We start from the raw sequence: 21229 nt of genomic DNA, 5'->3' as shown, positions 1-21229 counted from the left end.
CTGTCTGATGTGAAAGGTTTGATCTACAGTTGATCTGTTACGTTTAAATCCACATTGATAATCGCCTATTATCTCAGTAGTATATGGAGTTAGTCTTGTTAAAAGAATTTTAGATAATAAATATTTTATTATATGATGTTGAGAGTAGAGAAATTGCACGGTAATTATTGCAGTTCATTTTATCACCTTTCTTAAACACATGAACAATGATTGGTTATTTCCACTGTTGAGGGATTTCTTCTTTATTCCATATTAAGCAACTTAATTTATGTATTTGATATACTAACGATTTCCAACCATAATTAATTAACTCAACTGGTATTAAATCAATGCCAGGTGCTTTGATATTCTTTAGCCTTTTAATAGCATCTTTAACTTCAGTCAAGTTAGGGTCTGGAACTAAAGGTTCTGCTGTGTGTATTTCATTTATTTCTGATTTATCTCCTACATGAACATTTAAAATGTAATAAAAGTAGTTCTGATATTTTTATTACTTTTAAATATTAGTAAGAGGTTCACCTCCATAAATTTTAATCTAGAAACTTTATTTTAATAAGTTAGCCTTGTTCTCTGATATCTCTATTGCTTGGAGTTCATCTCCGCCCCTTTTAATCTAGACACTTTCTATTCTTAAATAATCACTATTATCTGATATTTCTATTTCTGCGGCTCTGAGGCCTATCCAGCCTCATATCAATGGGTACCTGGGGCAAACTCTGGGGTTGTTAAGGCGGCCGGGCGTGATGATCATCCCAAGTATGGGCGAGATGAAGAATATGTGGAGCTCTGCAGCCACATTACCCCATGTGCCTTCATGGCAAGTGTGAACATAGCAGGGGTACCTTTAGCTTAGCTTATCGTAAGAAGTTTATCGCTTTAATATCAACTCCAGACACTTTCCTTTAATAAGTAAGCTCTATTGGCTGAATACTTTTAGTCCTAGTAAGGAGTTCGTCTCCGCCACTTCTAATCTAGACACTTTCTTTGAACGAGCAAGGTGTGTTCTCATAAGTTTCTATTGTTTCTTGTTTTAGTAATAAGTTCATCCCTGCAAGTTTTAATCTAAGTTCTTTCTTTTAATAAGTAGGGCCTGTTTTCTGGCATTTCTATTGCTTTTAGACTTAGTAAGGGGTTTATGCACGCAAAATTTTTAACCTGAACAATTTTATGAAATACATAAGTTATGTTCTACGCGTATATCTTGTAAATGATACGGATTGTTCCTCTATTTGTGAAGAGTGCACATGCATACGCTATGCGCAGATATCTAGAATTACAATTAATCGACCAGTAAATGTATTATTTCATAAAGTATTTCATACAGTGTCATTGCTATACTCACTTTATCCTTAGTTTTACCATTCATTGCACATCAGGATTACAATATTGATATTAATTCATGCAATTTTTTATCCTAATAATTGCAGGGAAACTAGTAAGAATACTACAAGACTATATTTGGCAACATTAACATCGTCTCTGAAAGAGTATGCCCATCACTCCACTGTACATGGGTTGTCTTATATTGCAAATCCATCACAACCCTGGTTCCTGAGGTACTCAATTTTACTCTTAATAATATTTTTTCTCTACAAAATTATGACTTACTAAGAAGAAGAACACAATATTCTCTAAGAAAAATATCGTAGCTGCAAACAAATAATAACAGTCATTACACAGATAAAGATAGGGTAAAGGAGGGGAAGTTCGCCATCAAAATGCTTTTCATTTTTTCCTTCTAAACGAATTGGGGGAGAAGGACAAAATTTATACGATACAAAAAGTAGTCATTGTGGATTATAAGGAATATAACATAAATACTGTGTTACTTATACTTATAACGTAATATTAAAAATACTAAAATGAGAAAAAGTGGCGAAATTCCCGCCACATGCTGGGAAATTCGCCATATAACTTATTTATCATTTTATCGTCAGTTTAAGTGTATGAAATACCAAGTTGTTGCCAAGAAGTCAGACAACAAAGTGTAAAAGACCTACAAATGACAATACAAAACTGCTTAAAAAGATACAATACAAACGTTTTAAGAAACATAGGCGTAAATGTTCATATGCATTGTGAACAAGTTGTGTGTGAAAGATCGCCTGTAAGAAGGGAAATTCGACACATTTTCTGTTACTCTGGCGAATTTATCAGCAAATGCATAGTCGAAAGAAAACAACTTATGTTTACTTGTACATGCACGCTTTCCAAAGCAACTCTTTTCACGACATTCTTAAGGTTTGAGGTTACGATATCAATAATTAAAAGGAAGAAAAATAATTCTTATCTGCCACGAAATGACAATTTCCAACGTAGTATTGAAATTCGGCACCTTTATTTGTCTTCCGTGTAGACGCAACCGCGCATTCCAAACTGTACTGCTTGCTTGCTAGTTCGTTCACCACTATAGTTTTCAATGGAAACAAGGCACATGTTACTTGATTATTTACAGGCATCAGTGAATGTTTCCAACCTATAGTTTCTATCTACGATTACAAAAACCACAAGTACGGCGAAATTCTCAGCATGGCGAACATCCCTTCTTTTACCCTATATTATTTGTTAGGTTATGTTATGTATTTTTATGTTATGTATTTTTTATAGGTTCATTGTCAGTGGCGCCGAATTCAAATTAATTTTCTTGCTGCAAGATTGCCATAAATTATACAGCGTGTTTCAAAATAATTCATCGGATTTCAAATTATTGCATATTATTAGTTTACAAAGCCAGAGTTAATGATCTTGTTATAGCTGGAGATTTCAACATTAATTTCTTACATCCAGACTGTGCTGACGTGGTTTACATTCAAAATTTGTTTAATCAATTTCAATTAACGCAAATAATCAATAAACCGACCAGAATAACCTCCACGACTAAGTCATTAATTGATCTGACGTTTGTCAGCAACATGCAAAATGTAATCCAACATGGTGTCGGTGAGCCAGTCAGCAATAGCGATCATAGAATGACGCACATTTTACTTGCGTATACCAAACCAGAAAGCGTGAACAGAATTATATACCACAGAAAATACGGTGATATTGATTATGATAAATTCGTGAAGGATGCAGAAAAAATTAACTGGGGAAAAATATATAACACCGATAACTTGGATATGAAAGTAGAGTATTTCAATGCCAACTTACTTGATCTCTTTGACAAGCACGCGCCAGTCCGTAAAACATGAGTTCGTAACAAACGTATGCCGTAGATTACAACGAATGTGAAGCTGTTGATGAAACTAAGGGACAATGCGTTTCGTAAATTCAAGCAAACCGGAAGTGAACCTGCATGGAAGGAATACAAGGAACTGAGAAATTTCACGACATCCGTTATTCGGCAAGAAAAAAAGTGTTACTTTGAGCATAACATCAATAAAACACCTAGACAACCAAAGCATTTATGGAAGCAACTGAAATCTGTAGGCATTAGCTCAAATAAAAATGATCTCCCCTTCACGTTTGACAATGCGAACGAGATAAATGAACACTTTATTAATTCAATTGATAGTCTAAGTATCGACCAACGTCTGATATCTCAAGAATGTTTAAAATTTAGTAACCAAAAGTTTAATAATATGCTTCCCGAATTTGCTTTTCAAAAAGTGGATGACTATACTGTAAGAAAATGTTTGTACGAAATCAAGTCTACTGCTATTGGTACAGATGGAATATCAACTACAATGCTGAAGTTATCGCTACCTTTTATTTTGCCTATTATCACACACATTATTAACTTTTCGCTCGAGAAATCCGTATTTCCCAGGAAATGGAAAGAAGCTTTGATAACACCACTCCCTAAGACGACCCGACCAACTAATGTAAACGACCTTCGACCTATTAGTGTTCTGCCCGTGTGTTCAAAACTACTAGAAAAAATAATCTATAAACAGACATTTAGCTTCATTGCCCAAAACAATATTCTTCCACCCTCACAGTCAGGATTTCGGCCGGCACACAGCACTGCTACGGCTTTGCTGAAAGTCACAAATGACGTCCTCCAGGCTATGGATAAGAAATTCGTCACTGCATTAATATTATTGGACCTGTCCAAAGCATTTGATACGGTACAACATAACTTACTGCTCAGTAAACTGAAATATTACAGTTTTTCACAATCTACCCTTAACTGGTATTTTTCATATCTAAGTAACCGAAATCAACGTGTAAAACTGTCGCCTACTTTATTATCTAATAATTTATATATTTCATCTGGTGTTCCACAAGGATCTATACTAGGTCCCTTGTTGTTTACGATTTATATTGCAGACCTTCCCTCAGTTGTCAAATACTGTAACGTACATTCATATGCTGATGACACTCAACTAACCAAATCATTCAATCCAACAGAAATTGCCATAAGTATTGAATACATACGTAATGATTTGAGTGCGATAAAAACATGGTGTGATGCAAATGGCCTTAAAATTAATGCTAATAAGTCATGTTATACATTTATTGGAACTCGAAATGCTATTGGTTCGGTCGAGCACACTAATACAACAATTAAAATACAGTGTACTCTGGTAGAATAAATAAAACTTTACAAGCAAAAATTCAAAAATGCCAAAATGCGTGCATGCGGTTCATATTTTGCATCCCGAGGCGTGAACATATTTTACCTTCCATAAATAATAAGAATATCCTCAATATGTACCGTAGGCGACTACTGCATACATATTGCCTTATACATAAAATTATTACATCTGGCAAGCCGTCGTATCTGGCAGACATGTTGATCCCTCGCACCAGTGTTCACAGCCACCATACAAGAAATAATTTCAAATTTAACCTTCCACTCTGCAACACACAGGCATATCAGTCGTCGTTTTCATATTTTGCTGCAAAAATATGGAGTGCCCTACCTAAGACCATGTCGAGCATATCTAAAATAGAATCTTTCCGAAATGAAGTAAAGAATTTTCTTTTGGCAGAGCAGAGATTGTGTTCAAATACTATGATGTAACTTGTATGTTTATGTTATGTATTTTGTCTACATATTTTTATTTTTATTTATTTTTTATTCATTTTATTTTATTTTATGTAGTTGTCTTTTCACAATTTTTGTATAATTTTATTCATACATTTATTACAATTACTTTATCAATAGATTTTGTAACTAAATCATACAGTTTATTGTACACTGTATTAATACTGTAATAACATAAGAAATGTAAATTTAAATGTAATCGATGACACGGGTTAGGTGGCAGAACAGCTTCAGGCTGAACCTCGCCCAAGCAAATCAAGAATATGATTGAAAAGTCTTAACAGTTTTTATCATACGTTATGACTGAGTGTTCTATGTGAATTCCTTTGCACGTAAAACGCCAAGACGATAGAAGAATTCTTTCCATACTCGCTCCAGCGTGTTCTCATTGACTCCACAGCAGTTAAGATGTGATTCTTAATCTCATTCCGACTTAGTGGTATATAGTTGCCCTCCTAAGTCACCGGATCGTTTTTTGGGAAAGCATTAAAGATTCTGTGTACCTGCTACAGTTGCTCGCAACGTCACATCAAGGTTTAATGATTGTGATTAGCTATCCTACTCTGAATTTGTAAACTCCAAACATAATTTTGAAACAACCTGTATGTATACATAGGGTTCGTACAACATCGAAAATATTTCACAGTGTGTACGTACCGTATGTATCTTGAGGTATCAAATGTTTCGTCTCTTCACTGGAAACATTACAGTTTAAATAAGGTAAGGTTAACTTAAAATAAGAAAGCAACAGACATAGACTTCTAAGTAATTTGCCAAAATAACTTGGCGTAGAGCAGTGGCGGCGATTAGGGGGCCATGGGGCAGTCGCCCCCCAAATTTTCGCCACTTTTGGCCCCGCAATATGCCAAACCTTATATACAAAGGGAAATATAGCTACTGTCTTTGTCCCCAGTTTTGCACTTTGCCCCCCCCCCCCCGGTTTTGGAACCCAATCGCCGCCACTGGGTAGAGGTTACCTCAAATTTTCATGAAATGTGTTCGACTGTTTGTGTGATCCTTAGATATGCAGAATAGCTTTCATAATAACATAATTTTGACTGTTTAAACCATTTGTTAATAGAAGAGTGAAACTTTATTTGGGCTCTGCGCATCATGGTATTTATCGCTCTTGAGTCTCTTTCGAGCAGTTCTGAATGTATTTATCATAGGGTTTTTCAGTTTCTTGTAAGCGAAGCACTCCAACGTAAAAAGTCCGACGTAAACATCAATGTGTATCGACTAGCTGCCATACGTTACATTATTACTATGTTACTCTTATTATTATTTACAATTTATTTTGGGGAATTTTAAAATCTTCGCTCACTTGGAGATTTGTGAAATTGAAATATCTTTGCACAATAGCTTTCTTACCACTCCCTATATTTGTTATAAGTTGGCAATTATGAATGACAGCATGTATTCGAAAATGATATGGAACAAGCAAGACTGAGTTATATTGTAAAGATCATTGCAATATGAACAAAATTTAATTCTGATATATTAGAGAATGTAGGAACGTGCCTACATTACATCACACTTGTTTCTTGTAGAGCAAATTTTCTAAAATGAAGTTAAACAATTGCGGCCATCGATTGCTCACTCAGAACCACTTTGTATTTCTATAGCAGATTCTAATATTAGGCGCATCCAGAAAGTAAGTTTCCCTGAGGTCGTGCACAAAAAGGAAAAATTATTTCATTCAATGATTTATTGCCACAGATACAGCACTTGTCCATTTACTTTTCAACATAATTCCCGCAGGAAACCAGTCACTTGTCATAGCGTGGGACCAACTTCTGTATACCTGCGTCGTAGAAGTCCGTCTCCTGGACGCCGAACCACTGTGTGACAACCGTCTGAACCTCTTCGTCGCTGTGAAAATGTTGACCGGACAGGAACTTTTTCAGGTGCAAAAACAGGTGGTAATCACTGGGAGCGAGACCCGACTGTACGATGGATGATCGAACACCTCCCAACCGAACCAGAAGGGCTGCAGTGCGCCTAGCCATATGCGGCTTCGAATTGTCGTGCAGCAAGATCACCCCAGCAATGAGCGTATCGCGTCGCTTATTCTGAATGGCTCGTCGAAATGTCCCCAGTGTTTCACAGTAACGGTTAGCGTTCACAGTCTCCCCTCTGGGCAGAAACTCGATGAGCAGAATGCCTTGTCTGTCCCAGAACACCGTGCACATCACTTTTTGCTCCGACACAGGCTGTTTGAACTTCGTCCTGCATGGAGATCCACTGTGACGCCTATGGACTGCTGCTTGCTTTCTGAGGTCCTGTATGCAACCTACGTTTCATCACCTGTGATGATCCGGTTGAGAAAATCGTCATCATTATGGTAACGCTGCAGAAATGTCAACTCCATGCCCATGCGTTTTCCTTTGTGTTCGGGCGTCAGTGGTTTTGGCACCCACCAGGCACACAATTTCCGGAACAAGAGGCGCGTGGTAACAATGTCGTGCAACAACGACCGAGAAATCTGCGGGAAATGGCTGCTGAGTTCCGTGATCGTGACACGACGATCCTCCAATATGCGCTGCTCCACAAGCTCGTCCCTAACGGCAGATGGTCGCCCACTGCGTTCGTCGTCCGGCCTTCAGCAAAATGTCCTGTACCAACGACGCACCATCTGCTTGCTCATGACGTCTGGCTCATACACCTGGCACAGCTGATGATGAATTTCGATAGGCTGTATGTTTTGTGCGTTCAAGAACTTGATCACCGAACAAACCTCGCACGCGGCGGAAGATGGAATAAGAGCCGCCATGCTTCATCGCCGTCGCGACGCTACTGAGGACTTTCAGGAGGCGTCTTCTAGGACATTTACTAGCCAGGGCATGTGCCTCTAACGCCTGCGCAAAACCTGTTTCATACGCATGGCCTGCCACCTGTGGGCGAGTGGGAAACTTACTTTCTGGATGCGCCTAATAAAAGCAACTAAACAAGAAGCTGTTATTACATTGCAGCTCATAAATCTTACACTACTTTTCTACTCAAAGTTTAATTGTGACGATGAGGATAAATGATGAAATGAATCAAACAGCACAATACATAATTTTCATGTAACGTGAACCAAGGGCTATTGACCTCCAAATAACGATAGTTTGTGCATCTACTACACATATTTTGAAAAATTGCTATTTATAATATTACTTTATAAAATTCGTTTCAGGGTTGAGCCCCCTGGCCCCTGCCTGGCTACGGGCCTGTACGTAATGCATGTATTTTGAAGTTGGGCCCTCACGAATACTACTCTAGCCCCTTTAGTAAGCTCTAAGCCCTGTACGGCCCTGATATCAAGTTTGCAACTGGCACGTCTATTCTGTAATGTGACCTTCCTTTGCTTTTTCAGGGTGGTGTGGATCATCATTTGGTGCGCACTGGCTGGATGTGCGACCTTTGTTGCATGGACGCTGGGACACTCTTACTACTTTAGTTCAGTAGCTTACGAGATAGAAACAAATTTTCTGTCTTGGAATACCATTATTCCTGCTTTTACGCACTGTTTTAATAATCCAGGAAACAGGTAAGTATCAAAATACCATCTCAACAAAATGTTAAGACCTTAATATTGTCAAAAGTTACAGTATTTTCAGGGTGATATTTGTACAAGGAAATGAGGGACAACACCCCTTTGTTTTGTGGTTACTGCACATCCCTCTCGAGGTGCAATTTTTTAGCCTTTGTGTAGGAATATAATATTACTATTCTTCAATGTATCCCTACTGGAGTTTCCCCGTACACTGTGCATAGTTTTCAAATACCGCACTGATCACATCCAAATTTTATATTATGTTGTAACTTGATGTTATTTTTTACAAAAATGTTTTCATTTACTTTCCATCCCTAATGCAATGTAAGCAGGAATTTCGTAATTCTGGGAGCAATAGCCTATTCATATTTACCACGTTCTTTTGCATCTAACATTCTCTTTCAGGAAAGCTGGTGCAATAGAAGTTTAACTCCCAATGTTTTCCACAGTCCACACAACTTCACTAACAAACCAGTCCTGTCCAATATGAAATAAGGAATAAGAATTTGCACTTTGTGAATTGGAAAGTTCGGGGCGAGAGAGTGCCAAGTCATATTTATTTTTACCATTTAGTTTCAAAAGGTTTTAACTAACTAACTAACTAACTCTCTAGCCCTCTTAAACCCGAAGGTTCATGGCTGCAGCAACACAGGCCTTCCATCTGTCCCTATCTTGAGCAAGATCTATATACTCTTTTCCATCCCTACCGATTTCCTTTAGGTCCATCTCAACGTTGTCCCTCCATCTTCGTCTTGGCCTTCCTACAGGTCTCTTACCATCAGGTTTCCCAACAAGAATCCCGTAAACTCCTCTTTCCTCTCCCATTCGTGCCACATGGCCTGCCCACCTAAGTCTTCTTGATTTAATTATTCTAATGATATCTGGACATGAATACAAATTATGTAGTTCTAAATTATGTAACCTTCTCCACTCACCTGTCTCCTCATCCCTTTTAGGTTCAAATATTTTCCTAAGGATCTTATTTTCGAATACTCTCAATTTATATTCCTCTTTCAATGTAAGGGACCAAGTTTCACACCCATATAATACTACAGGCAAAATTACTGTTTTGTATATTTTAACTTTTAGTTTCTTAGATATTAAACGAAAAGACAAAAGTTTATGAAGAGAGAAGTAACATGCATTTCCTGAATTAAGCCTACTTTTTATTTCCTCTTTAATATAATTTTCATTTGTTAATATTACTCCTAAGTATTTGAATTTGGAAACTGGTTCAAACGAGTTGTTATCAATAATTAGATTTTGATTATTACCTAACACTTGGTTTCGGCCTGTAAGCATATATTTAGTTTTCTCTTTGTTAACTTCCAAACCTATCTCTTTAGCAGTTTTGAAAAATATTTTAGCATTATTCTTAATTGTATTCACATCATCCCCCAGTAAGTCTACATCATCTGCATATGCTAACAACTTAGTCACACCATTTAATTTTAGTCCTTCTTTAGTTTCTTTTACCTTCCATACATCATATTCTAAGGCAAAATTAAAGAGCAATGGAGATAATGCATCTCCTTGTTTTAACCCATCATGAATTGTAAATTTGTCAGACATATTAATACCCACACGAATTTTACTTTCTGTTTCACTGGTGCATATTTTTATCATACTAACAAGCTTCTTAGGTATTCCAAACTCTACTAATATATTATATAATTTATCTCTTTTGACCGAATCATATGCTTTTTTGAAATCAATGAATAGCTGATGGACATTTTGATTATATTCCCACTTTTTTTCAAGTGTCTGTCTGATGTGAAAAATTTGATCTGTAGTTGATCTGTTACGTTTAAATCCACATTGATAATCACCTATAATTTCATTTGCATATGGGGTTAGTCTTGTTAAATGAATGTTAGATAATATTTTATATGTTGTTGAGAGTAGAGAAATTCCACGGTAATTATTGCAGTTCATTTTATCACCTTTTTTAAACACAGGAACAATTATGGATTCTTCCCACTGTTGAGGGATTTCTTCTTTATTCCATATTAAACAAATTAATTTATGAATTTGACATATTAATGAATTTCCACCATATTTAATTAACTCAGCTGGTATTAAATCAATGCCAGGTGCTTTGTTATTCTTTAGCCTTTTAATAGCATCTTTAACTTCAGTCAAGTTAGGTTCTGGAACTAAAGGTTCTGCTGTGTGTACTTCATTTACTTCTGATTTATCTCCTACATGAACATTTAAAAGGTCATTAAAGTAGTTCTTCCATCTATTTAGAATATCGCTTGGATCAGCTAGAAAATCACCGTCTTTATCTTTTATCAAGTTTACTTTAGGTTGCCACCCCTCTCTAAATTCATTTACACCTTTATATAAATCTCTGATATTTTTATTTTTGTTGTTTGTTTCAATTTCGTTAATTTTGCTTTTCAAGTAATCTCTTTTTTTTACTTCTAAACATGCGGTTAACTTCTCGCTTTATTCTATTATAATTGCTTAGATTTGTATCATCCGAGTTATTTTACCACCTAAGTCTAGCCTGATTTCTTATGTCTATTAGATTATGACATTCATTATCAAACCATGGCTTACTTTTTCTCGGTTTATGGTATCCTATACTTTCTTTAGCTGCTGATTCTATTGAATTACGTATGTGCTCCCAATTCTTATTTACGTCTGTTTCATTTATATTTTCATCATCATTTAAATCCTGCAAAACATCAAATCTATTTGACAGTTTAATTTGGTAATCTTTCTTAATTATTTCATCAGTAAACTTTCCTGTATCAAATTTTAGAACTTTTAGACTTTGTTGCTTATGATTTATCACTGAGAGTCTTTCTCTTAATTTAACAATTACTAAATAATGGTCACTGGCACAGTCAGCACCTCTATGTGTACGAACGTCAATTATACTAGTATGCCTTCAAAAGGTTTTAAATTAAATAACACGGAAATCTGTTGCAGACGTTATCAAGTCTACAAAGTACGAGTAGCAGAAGAAATGTTAAGTGCAAGTCTTCTTTTCAAATCTGTTCAAATCTGTGTTTCTCACAAATACGAAAATGTGGTTTGGCACCTGTCGCATCCCGACGTATTCAATATGAGGTCTTCTACGGAAAATGGGCCCAAGTCCACTTTTTTCTGAAATTGACTTTTTAGGTTTAAAGTACTCTTAATGTACTCATGATGAAATAAAGTCAAGTGCAAAAATATCATTTTGTGACTGAAAAAACAATTTTAAAAATTTCCACTTAGTTTAAAAAGGTCCTGTGTCCATGGACCCATATTCCACAGAGGTCAGGTGTTGTTGGTGTAGTAGATTGTTGCTATTAATATGGGGGAAAACGTGTTTATAACTTCAAACAATGCAACCAAGGGAAACTTTGGTCCGAGTTCTTTTCGTGGATGGAGCCAGGAAAGCACCAAAAAGGACTCTTCCCAAGGCGTAGGCTCTGAAACGGGTAGGGGGGAAAAAAAAATCGAAAATGGTGCCGATCGAAAGGGTATCCATTCCGAAGGTAACCTAAGTGGTACGATCCGAATCCCCAGAGCCGTCGGTACACGGGCCAAAATATCCAAAAAATATCCTTTTCAATGTTCGACCGGTACCAAAAACATGGGTCGCTTTGTGAATTTTTTTACGTCGAACCTATTTGAGATTGAACAAACCATCAAGCCACGTTGGAAAGAGGAGTTTTTGGGCTATCACGTGGAATTTTTTGTTTTGCCGATCTGACAGAACGCAAGCAAGAATGTTAATAACTCATAATAGATTGTCTCCGCGAAAAAAGGGCCTGTAATTTTACAATTAAAATAATATTTTATTAAACTGTATTAACATATGTCACAATTTATTTTCATGCAAAATGTTGGAAATACGTTGTATTACTTGAAATATAAAAATGGTACTCATACTCCCCAATAACAAGATCAGTATAACGTTTTTTGTGTCTCCTGTAAAATTTGAAATTTTGGACTTGGGTCTATATTCCGTAGAGGTCCTCAATTAAGAATGTAATTTCTCTTCTAGGTCTATTAGAGATCTTATACGCAACTGCAAGATCAACGGTGTCCTTTACGATTGTGAAGCACTGTTTGAGAAAGGATACTACGATATACGAAACTGCTACTCTATATATTCGCATCAAGGAAGGTAAGATACAATATTAATTTATCTTAAACTATGTTCGTATTAATTAATAAATGGACAACCAGCAAATTAGAAGTTAATTCTACTTTTTCATTATTATAAGTTCTCATTGATAGAATGTTGGAAGTGCTGGAGAATTTTTATAACTGTTTAGACACCAATCTTGTGATAAATGCTTTCTGTGTGTAATTTATTTTCCCCCAGAAGTTCAATCAACACTAATTATAATGTGCTATATTTCAGAAAAACTTTTAGTGTCACTCTCAATGATACTCAAGATGTTATTGTTAGCGCTTCCTTTTTGTGGACAGGTGAAAGCAGTACAGTAAGTACAGATATGTTCTTATGAAATATATATTTGTAATCCTCGTTGAAGTTATTTAAGTCTGTACGTATGATCATAACTGGTGTTCTGGAGAATATTGAATCTTAATTTTTATTCAAACTATCATTTTTGTACCATTTCAGTAGAAAATTCAGTCCCTCGTATATATTTAATGCTTTGTAGTGAGTGAGTAAACACCAGTCTTTTCAATAAAGGAATTTAATCTCAGAAAAATGTGTAATGCAGCTGAAATCCAATTCAAAAAATACTGTTTATTGTATTTGTCAAATTTGTCAAATAAAGAGTATTTGTTCTGAATGGTCATTATAATTACAAACATATTTCTGCTTTTGAAGAAAACAATTTTAAATTACTTAACTTTAGCAAGCACTTTAACAAATTAATTATACATAGGAAATATAAACATAATTTTTCATGGCAATTTTATTTTTTCCTTAATGATACAGTAAAATAGCTAAGTTGCGAATAATATCATATGTCTAAACGTGAATATTGGTTAATGATATTATCGCATGCAATTTCTTAGGACTAATATTTAATTATGGGAAACTGGAGATATTCCATTAGCAGTGTGATATGTTGAGAAATTTTCAAGTGGTGGGGAAAATCCAGTAACATCTTTCAAAACAAATACATGCAGTATCGCCTCCAATTTTGCAAGCGAATACCCATCTATCTGTAAAGTTCTTACTAATGTCCGTGTAAACACAACCAAATTCATATGAAAATAAATGTTTATGTACAGTAATGGACACTTCTTGGTTGTAACGATTTCATAGAAATTCAATTACTGTGTTCCAACCCAGAAGTGTTGGACTGTACTTAAATAAGATTTCTCATTTTGCCGGGATATCTTTTCGAGGGACCTGATAAAGGCTTCCGTTTGATTAGTAGAAACTTCGTCTCCATAATATATACACAAACACTTCTTCTCCTACCAATCTACGCGTATGTATCACGAACAATCAATTTCAACTGATCATACTTCTTTGGAAATATTGCCAAACAGTACCTCAAAACAGACTCATCTATGTGTATTCCTCAGTATTTGATATTCATCAATTATGAAAAGAATACGTTTTAGTTGTCAGAACTACCTTCTAGTTACTACGAGTTTTAGTAATTATAAGAATATTAGGATTGTTTAATAACATCAAAGAAGTATCCTCTCACAAAGACCTAGGCATTGTTTTCGACCAAAGGCTCACATTTGAGGAACATATTTTATGCACCACAAAAAAAGGCCATGCGTCTCTTAGGTTTACTCTACCGTTTCGCTGAAATTAGTGACATCTCAGCCTTCACCTTGTACTTCAAATCATTCATCTCCCCAATAATAGAATACTGCTCTCCCGTCTGGTCCATGGCGTGTCCCACTCAGCTCTCCAGAATCGGTTCAGTGTTTCACTTCTTCCTAGCTATAGGATAGTCCGTCACAGGGTTCCCTCATTACGCAATTTTTCATCTCTGCATCTCTTGTCTTTTCTAAACTTACAAACTGCTTATCAGCGACGTTTGCAGAATGATTTCAGTTATTTATACAACATTGTGAATGGCAAAATCCGCTGCAACACACTTCTTGAGGAATTCCACTTTCGAGTACCTATGCGCACAACACGCAACACAAGATTATTTTATACAAAAAAAAAAACCTATACTAGAAATTCAAAAAAGATCTCTCTTTTACAGACTTGCAGCACAATACAATGATCTCCCCTCAAATATTGATATATTTTCCTCCGAGTTCGCCTTTCGGTCTTCCATCAGAAGAAATGCTTGTAATTAATATCACGTGGCTCAGTCGGTAACGTCTGACTACCATGCTAAAGGTCCTGGGTTCGATCCCCAGCCGGTTCAAATCCGGGAACTTTTCTAACGTTGGAAACGGCCCCGGCGCCCACCCAGCGTCGAATGACATGGGTACCTGGGGGAAACCCTGGGGGTAAAGGCGGTCAGGGGCGTGATGCTGATCACATCATCCCCACTCACGACCGGATCAAGAAAGTGTGGGACGTTACCCCCACACCCCCTATATGCCTTCATGGCGTGGTGCTAAGCACAGGGGAGCACTTTACCTTTTTTTTAGTGCCATCTTTTACTTATTTTTTTTTTTGTTCATTTGCTATTCACTTTTATGTTGTTTTGTTACTCTTAATTATTTTTTTTATTTATTTTTTTTTATTTTTATGCTTATTATAATTATTACTTTCTCATTGTTGACAATTTCAGTGTAAAATGGCCACCTGTGCTGTATCTGAAATTTTCTCAATAAATAAATAAATAAATTTGTCCTTGGATGTATTATTCATTCATTTAGTTAATTGTTTATTTATTTATTTGTTTGCAGTTGTTTCTCCATGGACATTACGAGGTTCCTCTACAAGACGGTTTCTTCCACGAGTCTATCTTTATGCGTTCGGCTTTCGACAAGTTCGAAGCGAGCTTCATCGTGATAGACGAGGTGGCGGACGAGGACGTGAGGAGTGTCCCTCTGGGCTCCAGGGGCTGCAGGTTCCCGGATGAGAACCACGGCATGTGGGCCTTCAAGTACTACAGCCACACGGCGTGCTTGACCCAGTGCCGCGTCCAGAGGAAGATGGAGCTCTGCAACTGCACGGACTCCATCGTGGGGGATGGCGGGGGTAAGGTTTTGGAATGCTGGCTCATGTTTAACGTTGTTAGTTATTTCTTTATTTAATATGCATCATCAGTGTGTAAAACGCAAAGCTCTGGAGGCATTACCATCTATTTTTGGTTTCACATACACACATTTAGCAGAGATGTCTGCTTTTTCACAAGAAAGTTAATTCTGCTATTGAATAACATGAGAAATATAGGTAATTTACATGTATCATATAGAAATTGCACTAGGATATCAGTGAACTGTGTATTTCTTTACACTGGTTGTTTCTTTTTCATTGCTTTACACACTGTTGTTGAATTTGCAAGACTTCATTGGTTGAGATATTTAGCGTAGCTTCATTCTCGTGCCACAAAGTTAGCTTCTTGTGTGAAATGGTTTCTCTCACATTCTGTCTTAATTTCTTGGAGCTTCACTGTATCTTCACTGCCCAGTAAAGATTGGTCTGTCTGATGATAAAGTGGACTTAAAATGAACTTCGACTTTGTTCGGAGGTAGAGGTAACATATTCTCTATCTAAGTCTTAGAGGAAGTGGGTATAAAGACTTGTCCTCTTCATCTCCATAATTTTGAAAGGAGACCATCAAATACTAAACCACATATGGTTCTATTATAGTAATAGAGTCATTTGTACTTTCACTATCAAATAAATTCCGATATTATTAGTATTTGCAATGCGTGATGCAGGTCATACTTTCAGAATATTTTTCGAATCGTGAAGTGAAAGTTTATTTAAAATTAATTTCCTTGAAATACTTTATTGTCCTTTGAAAACAGTAACTTTCTTATTGATTTAAACGCTCTTCGATTTTTCATCTGTTCCAGGAAATCAGGTGATTTGTGATGAAGATGGAGAAAAATGCCTCAGGGAAGATAACAGAGGTAAAAATAAACTTCTGCGATTTATTTAGTGTTTAAACTGATTGAATATAAAGTAATAGGAGTAGAAATATTGCAAAATTTCAAGAAACTGTGTTGAAATTTTAAAAAAATGTCTAAAGTGAAATTACTGATCGAAATATGTTGAATATTTTATGTTTAAAGGTTCCAACTAGGCAACCAAACTATTACCTTTTTAAATGTTTTCATTATTCATATTAAGAATTTCCGAATTTCCGAAAATATCAAATATCAATCATGTGAAAAATATATTCACACTGAAACTCTTCCTCACTTTCGTCTGCTTTTCTATCCTACTGAAGATCTTCTGAAACCAGTGAATCCAATCATAAGAAAAGGCCAGGGACTCACATGTGACTGTCCTCTTAGTTGTCTCGAACAAAGCTTGGAGCATATCAGGGTTATGTCGTAAGTACCATTCCTTACACTGCATTTGTAATTCGCTATACGTACTTCTCAAAAGTTAAGATATGTGCTCTCGCTTAGTAATTGTATGGGAAACAATCCCACAATATGTGATAGCCAAAATCAGAACACGAGTACTTCTATTGCGTTTTCAAATATAATCTTGTTCCTGACTCAAGTATCGTATTGTGCTTAAACTACAGCACAACAACACAACTGACGAAAGTAAAAATTTAACGTGTTTTAAACATTTGCAGTGATTGATCAAATAAAGTAATATATTAAATTTAATACAAAAAGTTCATAGGACAATGTCTACAATATTACAAGACTTCTGCTCATGTAATTATCTGAGAAAGTTGTTGACAAAAAAAGCGTATGCAGTTGTTTTAAATATATTCGGATGCAATTCATAGTTACTTACATTCGCACGTATGCACATATAGTGAAGTTAATTAAATAAATTATGCATACAATATTTCGATTTCTGAGAGATATTTTCTGAAGTGAATATTTCGTCTTCTTTGTCACACTCAGCACACTACGTAAGTACTTGCATAATGCGCCACATAAAAGTATAAATCATAATTACGACATAATTGCTTGTTCTCCAAGCAGCTGGAAAACAAGTACAGACTCGTTTCTACAGTATTGTCGAGTTCAGATGCGAGTAGAGTGTTTAAGTAAGAAATCGAGTTTACGAGCAACGGGCTTGCTTAAATTTATCATACTGCTTGCATAGGGCATTTATTATTTATATGCTACAGGTACGTAGCAGTACTTTAGTATGTCACTACTACACTCAATATCAAGTTTTGCTTTTCTTGTTTCAGAAGTGGGGTTACAAGTATTGGCCGTTACTGCGAACAATTTCTGCGTGTATCACTTGGCAAATCTAGACGTCGATTGAAAGTTGTGCGTAGTTTGGTTGACATTGCAGGTACGAAGTTAAACTAAGTTTATCAGGTGATATGGGGGTGATATGGGGCATTATAATAATAGAAACGTGAAGTTAATAAATAATATTTTTTTTCTTCTAGAGCCACTAGCTCTAGAGTTATATGGCTTCAAAGTTACCTTTTGTTTTGTGTTCCTCATCTTGAATGAATAACATTAACAGGGGCGGCTTAAGGACTGGGTATCAAATCAGAGCAACCCTCTTAATTAGCGCCAAAACCTTATTTATGATTACATAAGGGTGGCTTTTTGTTTGTTTGTTTCATTTTTTAAGTCCACCTTATGAGGAGAAAGGCTAATCTGGACTGGACATACAGTTTAAAATGGGATCCGAACCACTAGTGCTTCCGGTTGTGCGGCTATTTGTTTTAATAACAGTTAGTTTTATTGTTGACAAGAATTAATTGAAGTTGCTGCTGCATAATATAGTAATAAATATATTGCAAAATCATGTGGCAATTTAAGCATAGAGATTACTGTTATTTTGACATAATTATGCAGGAATTAAATAAACACGCGGTCGTCTAGTCAGTAGGGCTTCTGACTGCCACGCGGGAGACAGATCTTCGGTGAAGATGAAACTAAAAGTTGTTGTGGTTTCAAACTTGTAAATGAAGCTTTCATTTGGAATGCCACATTCTATATTCCTTATGCTCTTGGCAATTTGACCTTCAAATGTGAAATTCAACCTTGTATAACAAATAAGAGGTACCCTTCTTTTAAAAAATTTCCAATATGAAATTTCATATCTACAAGGGTTGTTCAAAAAGTAATGTCTCAATTTTTATGTTGAAAACTTTTTATTCAACATAAATGAGTTAATTCATGCTCAGCAAAGGTACATACATGCTTCAGCTACATGTGTTATTTTTTTACAAATTCTTCTATCAGTTTTATGGCCTTACACGTTTGCAGAACGAGGGCATTTATGTTATCCCTGTACCAGTTCATATCTCGTTCCCGTAGCCATCTTTTGACAACAACACTTTCGTCGTCTTCAAACCTTGTTCCGTGCATTGCGTCCTTCATTGGGCAGAACAGAGAGGACTGACGAGCAAGATCCAGGTTGTAGGGTGGATGGTGGAGCACAGTCCAACCAAATTTCGGTTGCCTCCATTGTTGCCTCAGGCTTGTGTGCAAGCGGACATTGTCGTGAAGGAGCAAGGGTTTCTGTTAGATCACACTCGTCGGAGTTGCAAGAGTTTGTGGAGTTTGCTGATGTAAGAGTCATAATTAACCGTCGCACCTCGGGGCAGCACATCCACAAGAACAACCCCATCGATCGATATCTCAAAAGATGGTTGTTCCGATTATGACAAACCATGCAGCTTCACTTCCCATTTTGACATTTTGATTCTCTTAGCCAAGCGTCCGACTGCTTCTATCGAGTACAACACTTCTGTAGACAGAACACAATCGCTTGTGAATATATACCAAACTTTCGTTTTCCACCAGTACAAATTCAATTACTGCTTGTTGTTTGTGACGGATGTCTTTCACTTCCGCCATTTTGACTGACTGCTATAATGTCACCGGTAGCTGGATACAAATTTCCTCCCTGTATATCTCACTCCTGGAATAAGGAGGAAAAAGAGGGACATTCCTGTTTAAACAACTTTTGCAATTAGGTGTTGAGAATTTCCAATTTTCATGGAGAAAACTTGTCGATTCAATTAGGTGTTGAGATCTCTACGCTAAAAATTCGACATGGTTAAGAAAATAAGTTATATATCTGTACCACGATACAAGTCATTGAAAGGGTGGCCAGAAAAATGCATGAATACGGAACTAAAAAAAGACAGAGATATGCAAAGAGTTTGTTACCAATATGTTTTTGTATGGGATTTATTCGTTGAAATCAGCGAATATATCATACTTTAAATTAAGTTTTATTTTACATATTTGTTCAAAAGATTGCATGGACAAGATCATAATGTATAGTGCACTAAGTAAGATATATTTAGTGTCAGATCTTATGTATTAGATGGTCCTCCTCCAAGAACTTTAAAACAACTCCAAAATCGATATGCATTCTACATTATAACCTGAGTAAAAATATGAAATGGTCACATACATTTTCGCAATTTTCTGTGCTGATTAGATGTGGAATATTAGAAGTGCAATTGTTGAAAATATATAATACTTAATAATGCAGAAACCGATTTAAGTTCTTTGATACTGTGCCGTAACAGAAGGAAAAATGACGTATAATTAAAGAATAGTTATTCTTCGATAAAGAAACCTACATAAATATATCACCTGCAGTGGTACGTAGTTGAATTACTTATTTTGTTTGTTTGTGTGAATGTTAAAATTAATAAATAAAACATTGCTTAAATCTCTTCTTTTTTTTCAGTGTCCACGGGAGGAGTTTTCGGACTATTTCTTGGAGCTAGTTTAATGAGTGTGGTAGAATTGTTGTACTTTCTTCTAGTGCGGCCAATATTCCTACTTCTGAAAGTGGAAAATGAAGAGGAAAAAATAAATTCTGCAAATATTGTATGATTATGGACGTCGAAGCCATCCCCCTGAATCTTTTTGGCCTCTCCCTCAGCAAGGCGTCCAACTTATTAAATGCAATAACTTCTTCGTTTTTTAATTTATTAACTTTATAACAATAAGAAATCTATCTTTCAACTTATCTTATTCAAACATTAATGTTGATTACCCATTTTATATCATCTTCTTTTCCAGACAGTCCTCTGTTCGTCGCTTTGGAGCAAACAAACTTTCTATATCATATTATTTTATGCAGGCTTACTGTTCAAAGAACTCTGCAACACCTTACATCTCCTTCCCTTCTATTATTTTTCCACTACTCTCTTATGATTAGACCACGGATTTTTAGGTTCTAAACAGTGTGCTTTCAGGTTCCTAAAATAGGCGCTAAAAATCCTAAAATAGGTCCTAAAAATCTTAAATTAGGCTCTAAAAATCCTGAAGTAGGTTCAAAATTAAAATTGTTCAAAATTTCTTTAAAATGCTGATTAGGTATAGTCACCGGCAATGAAAATGGGACACCTATATCCTGAAATACGCACTACCTTGCGTTACCTAACCCTACGGCGATGACAGAAGATACCCTTGTAAATTTGCTATTAAAATCCACTCTTCGCCGTATAGTTAGGCAACAATCCTTTTTCATGTTATCCACAGTCAAACACCGAAATTTTGTCTGTGAGGATCATCTTATATGCTGAAAATAAACTTTAAACAAAAGCATACTCAGTGGTGCAACCTTCAATGCTGAAATGTTAGTTTGCAAGGCGTGAATGCCACAAAGCACCGAAGTGACGCGAAAGTGAGCAAGACCACACAGATCA

General features: G+C 36.0%; 1 protein-coding gene across 1 annotated transcript in view; it reads left to right on the top strand.

Moving 5' to 3' along the window:
- LOC145998390 (uncharacterized) overlaps positions 1-20432 on the top strand; it is a 62347-nt gene extending 41915 nt beyond the window's left edge. Inside the window, exons 7-15 of the mRNA XM_083134795.1 lie at positions 1428-1556; positions 8352-8525; positions 12538-12660; positions 12901-12982; positions 15351-15645; positions 16470-16526; positions 16847-16952; positions 17783-17889; positions 20263-20432. Coding sequence (XP_082990921.1) covers positions 1428-1556; positions 8352-8525; positions 12538-12660; positions 12901-12982; positions 15351-15645; positions 16470-16526; positions 16847-16952; positions 17783-17889; positions 20263-20411 — 1222 coding nt within the window. The 3' untranslated portion in view covers positions 20412-20432. The remainder of the gene's footprint in view (positions 1-1427; positions 1557-8351; positions 8526-12537; positions 12661-12900; positions 12983-15350; positions 15646-16469; positions 16527-16846; positions 16953-17782; positions 17890-20262) is intronic.
- The last annotated feature ends 797 nt before the right edge of the window (positions 20433-21229 follow it).

The sequence above is a fragment of the Lepisma saccharinum genome, chromosome 14 (genome assembly GCF_977018435.1).
Source record: "Lepisma saccharinum chromosome 14, izLepSacc3.1, whole genome shotgun sequence".
In the NCBI taxonomy this organism is placed as follows: domain Eukaryota; kingdom Metazoa; phylum Arthropoda; class Insecta; order Zygentoma; family Lepismatidae; genus Lepisma; species Lepisma saccharinum.
The sequence above is the reverse complement of the archived record's forward strand: the minus strand, read 5'-3'. Positions and strand labels throughout refer to the sequence as shown.